Below are 4128 nucleotides of genomic sequence, written 5' to 3'. Positions count from 1 at the left end.
CCGCGAAACCCAGCAGGCACGCCAACTAAATGCACGCACCACCCTCGTCAGCCCCCAAGCCCCCGTGTGATCGTTGCCCGCCCGCACGCGCGGGTTAAACGAGCGTACCAGGATGACCCGCACGGGTGTCCAGAGAAGGAACGGTGCCAGGTAGCGGGACATGAGCGGCACCAGGATGGTGCCCCTCTTCCTGTTGGCCGCGCCCGGCCTCTCGCGTCTGTCGATTGCGTGCGGTCAGCCATTGTGGAGTCGTGTGCTGTGTGTCGTGCGCGCGTGTCGTTGTGTGTGTGTGTGTGTCGTGTGCTCCGTACATCATGATGACCTGACCCGAGGCTTCCTCTTCTTCTGCGGGCAATACAGACTCCCCGGGAGAGTACTGAATCGAGGCCGTCGGTCTGCTCTCCGAGAAGTCTTCCATTGTCTCCGGGTCGGAGCTGCCCGAGCCCTTCGGCGCGTGCTGCTCTTTCTCGTCCTCGCTGTTGATCAACAACACATCGACGCAAGACAGTCGTCACGAGCTGGTGGGTTCCGCCTCCCAAACGCGCGCGCAGGGTGGCATATATGTGGAGGCGTACGAGGTGGCCGATTGCGCGGAGCGTGTGGAGGTGACCTGGTCCACGTCGTCGACGTCGGGGTAGCACGAGATGCAGGGCAAGATGTCCGAACGGTATTTCTGCACACAACGGGCACGCGTGCGTGAAGCGATGGCCAGCGAGAGAGCGGTGGGCGACGTCCCCGGGGGGGGGGGCGCAGGGGTACGCGCGTACCATGATGCGGCGAGAGTCGAGAATGAGGCAGCACGCAAAGAACGAAATGAGGAGCAGGTACTCCGTGCCCACGGCCAACGCGGCTTGCTGGAGAGTTTCGGAGTTAAAACAAAGCGAAGAGGCGCGGTCGGGTTGGGGGGGGGCACGCACCTGCCCAAATGATCGCAGGCCGGGGATGGGGGAGATGGAGATGGCCAGGAAGGCGATGACCTCGATCAGGCACTCGATGGTGATGGTGGGGCAGGCCTTGGCCATGGCCCCGTTGATCCAGTACTCATCGTCGACCACCACCACGTCCTGGTTCGACTTGTCGCCACTATCGCGCCACAACAAAACACACCACATCAACCAACCACCACCACCTTGCGCCCCACGAGAGTGGGTAGCGGTGTGAATAGGACGTACAGGTGTCTCACGAGCTCGGGGTTGGCGTCGCGGGCCTTGACCTTGCGGAACGGGTTGAGCCCCGGCGACGTGGTCAGGTCCTCGATCAGCGTGCGCTCGTAGGCGTGCACCAGGAGGAGGATGTGGTTGATGCCCAGCGCCATCACCAGGAAGTAGAGGGTCTGTGAGAGCGGGGTGATGGTGATGCGCAGGAACCCGTTGAGGCCCGTGGCCGCCACGCCGGCCAACACCACGTGGACAATGCCCGCCACCGTCAACAGCACCTTGGAAATCACGCAGTCGAAAGAGTACAGAGTGCCTGTGCAAACAGAAAACAATACGATAAGGATGACCTACGTGTGTGTGTGTGTGCGCGCGGGGGGGGAGGGGTGTGCGTGTGTGCGCGCGTACCGATAAGGAACACAAACATGCAGCCGAGCGAGAGGAAGAACAGCCAATCGTCGCCCACCATTTGGGCGATCAGCTTGTCGGTCAGCGACGCCTGGAGCACGAGGTAGACGCCGATGAGCGGCGAGTCCTGGGAGAACTGGGTCGTGTTGGACACCAGGGCGTCCTCCCACGCGGCCACGATCGCCGGGTAGTCCGGGTTGGCGTCCGTCGCGGCCTGCGAGGCGCGCACGTAGATCAGGGACTTGAACGCCGACGCGCGCTCGAGCGAGCCGTTCACGCCGGTGAGCGTCATCCCGCCCACGACCAGGTTGCGCAGCAGCGGCTGGCGGAAGGAGGTCTGCTGCGGCGGCCCGCCCACGATGAGGTGCGGGTCGGGGTCGGCCTGGATGGCGGTGAGGTTGAAGCCCCAGTAGTCGAGCACCGAGTAGTAGCGGCACACGTGCGACTTGGCCGGATTGGGGTGCACGCACAGGTCGGTGAGGGTGTAGGTGCGGTTCTTCCACTCGACCGACACGTTGAACATCATCGCGTGCAGCCGGTACATCTCCTCCAGGTACGTGCGCGATTCGTTGGCCGATATCACCTGCTTGTCCGGCGATAACAGGTCCGCCCCTGCACGCACGCACGCGCGCACACGTACGCGGTCATGAGGGTTGTGGCGGTGGTGTGCGCGGTGGTGCGTGTGCGTGTGTCGTGCATTGAGTGGGTTGCAGAGAGGCTTACCACTCCGTTTGGCGGTGATGATGAAGAGTTCCTCGTGCTCGCCGAACACCTGCTTCTGGTAGTCCTCGTTCGTGACGTAGGCGCTCCCATCGTCCAGCCACAGCCTGCCCACACGCAACCAAGACACGTATGATCGTTATTATTATTATTTATTTATTTATTTAGTGTATATTTTATTTCTATATTGTTTATTTAATTCGTTTATTTGCTTCAATAGGAAATAAGTGGTAATAAGTAATTAATAAATGTTCACCACAACGATAAATGGGGAGTGGACGGGGGTACCGGGGCTGGTCGTCTTGCTGGTCCTCGAGAAAGAGGCCGAAGCCGAGGCCGCCGTAGATGACGGCCGACAGGAGCATGATGACGACGGGGTACTTGTGGAGCAGCCGCGACCACCGAATGAACGCCCACTGCAGCAACGCGCTCAGGCCCCGGTTCCACAGCAGCACCCGCGTCAGTGCGTCGTCGCTGCTGTGCCGGGTCCTTGGCCTTCCCTTGGCGGCCCCGCCGAAGCGATGCCCATCCACGTTGCCATCAACATCTTGTTGGTCCTGGTCTCCATCGTCGTGAGTGTGCTTGTTCGCGCCTTTCCGGGCTTTGGGCGGGCTCCGTCGTGGAGATGGCTTGCGCCCGACTTTTTTGCTTCGGTCGTGGTTGCGCTCCTCTTGTTGTTCTTCTCGGACGAGGGGTGCCTCCTCGTCGCTCTCCTCCGATGCCTCTTCGCTTTCTGTTCCCTCCTCTTCCTCCGATGCCTCTTCGCTTTCGGCATCTTCGTCGCCGGTGTAGTCCTCCGACTCGTCTTCCTCCACCACCGCGCTTCTCTTGGGCGCCTCCATCTTCCTCCTTCCAATGCCTCCCCTCACCTTTCTTTTGTTTCCGTGTTGAAGAAGGAAGCTCGCCCGAAAACCCTCGCCCTTCATTTTCACACGACGAACATGGTCCTCAAGAAGAAAATCAAAGAAACCAAAAAAGAAATCCGAAGCAAAAGACAACAAGATGGGTGCTGCGCTGTCGGAGGGGGCGGAGCAGGCGATGGGATGGTCCGAACAGCTGGACGCGCTGACGCATACGCGCCTGGACGCGGTGGTGTTCGGCGGCGTGCTGGGGCTGGTAGCTGCGGCGCTGTTGCAGTGGGTGGTGTGGCCCTACGTTCTGGGGTGGCCTGCACACGAGGGCAGCGGCGGCAAGAGGCGGGGCTGGACCGCCCCGCAGTTCATCACCGCGAGTGCCATCCTCGGGGCGTGGTTCGCCGGGGCACTGGGCACGCTGGGCATCGGTCTCTTCGTGTGGGGCCTCGCCATGTGGGCCTTCAACCGCTCCGCCCGGCTAGGCAACACGGGCTGGGACCGCCCATGAGCACGTACGAGCCCCCCCCCCCTCCTCATGCCGTCTGGACGAAATGCTGACCTACTCCCCCCCCCTTCTACAACTTCTTCTTCAGGGGAGTCGTCTGGCGACGGATTACAAGAGCGTGGACGCGACCGGCAGGAGAAGGCGCTCCACCATTAGCAGGATCATTGCGGACTGTACATGAGCAGAGGATGATGAGAAGAAGCGACCGAGTTCCCGAGCAGGCTGTCCCCGTCTGTCGAGGTGGAGGTAGAGGTGTTTATTGAGAGGGAAGAAGGAGAAAGACTATGTACACGCCACACCCCGAGCGAGCTAGGAGCTGACGGGGAAGGTAGAAGGAGCAGGGACGGGGGCGGAACTCGGCGCGTAGGAGATGGGAGCGGTACGCGGGGCATAGAGCGCGGCGAGGGCGCCCACGGGCGCGGGACTGGGCAGGATGTGCACCAGCTTCGGCGGCGTCCCTCCTCCCGCGCTCTCGGGCGGCGCTTGC

The 4128-nt window shown here is 61.9% G+C and overlaps 2 protein-coding genes across 2 annotated transcripts; one reads left to right on the top strand and one right to left on the bottom strand.

The window, feature by feature from the left end:
* Nucleotides 1–94: 94 nt before the first annotated feature.
* On the bottom strand, nucleotides 95–3124 carry ACA1_027160 (uncharacterized protein; the record flags this gene model as incomplete). The annotated part of the gene is made up of 9 exons (XM_004333456.1): nucleotides 95–217; nucleotides 312–476; nucleotides 576–673; nucleotides 768–854; nucleotides 918–1083; nucleotides 1173–1470; nucleotides 1563–2174; nucleotides 2286–2389; nucleotides 2571–3124. Coding segments are annotated over 9 exons (2207 nt in total), but the record flags the coding sequence as incomplete, so codon positions are not given.
* A 160-nt stretch (nucleotides 3125–3284) lies between these two features.
* On the top strand, nucleotides 3285–3644 carry ACA1_027150 (uncharacterized protein; the record flags this gene model as incomplete). Its single annotated transcript, XM_004333455.1, has 1 exon — nucleotides 3285–3644. One exon carries the CDS (start codon nucleotides 3285–3287, stop codon nucleotides 3642–3644), a length of 360 nt encoding a protein of 119 aa, XP_004333503.1.
* Nucleotides 3645–4128: the final 484 nt, after the last annotated feature.

This window comes from Acanthamoeba castellanii (genome assembly GCF_000313135.1).
Source record: "Acanthamoeba castellanii str. Neff unplaced genomic scaffold scf7180000084465, whole genome shotgun sequence".
NCBI classification, from domain to species: Eukaryota; Discosea; order Longamoebia; family Acanthamoebidae; genus Acanthamoeba; species Acanthamoeba castellanii.
Note: the sequence above shows the minus strand (reverse complement) of the source record. Positions and strands in the feature narration are given on the sequence as shown.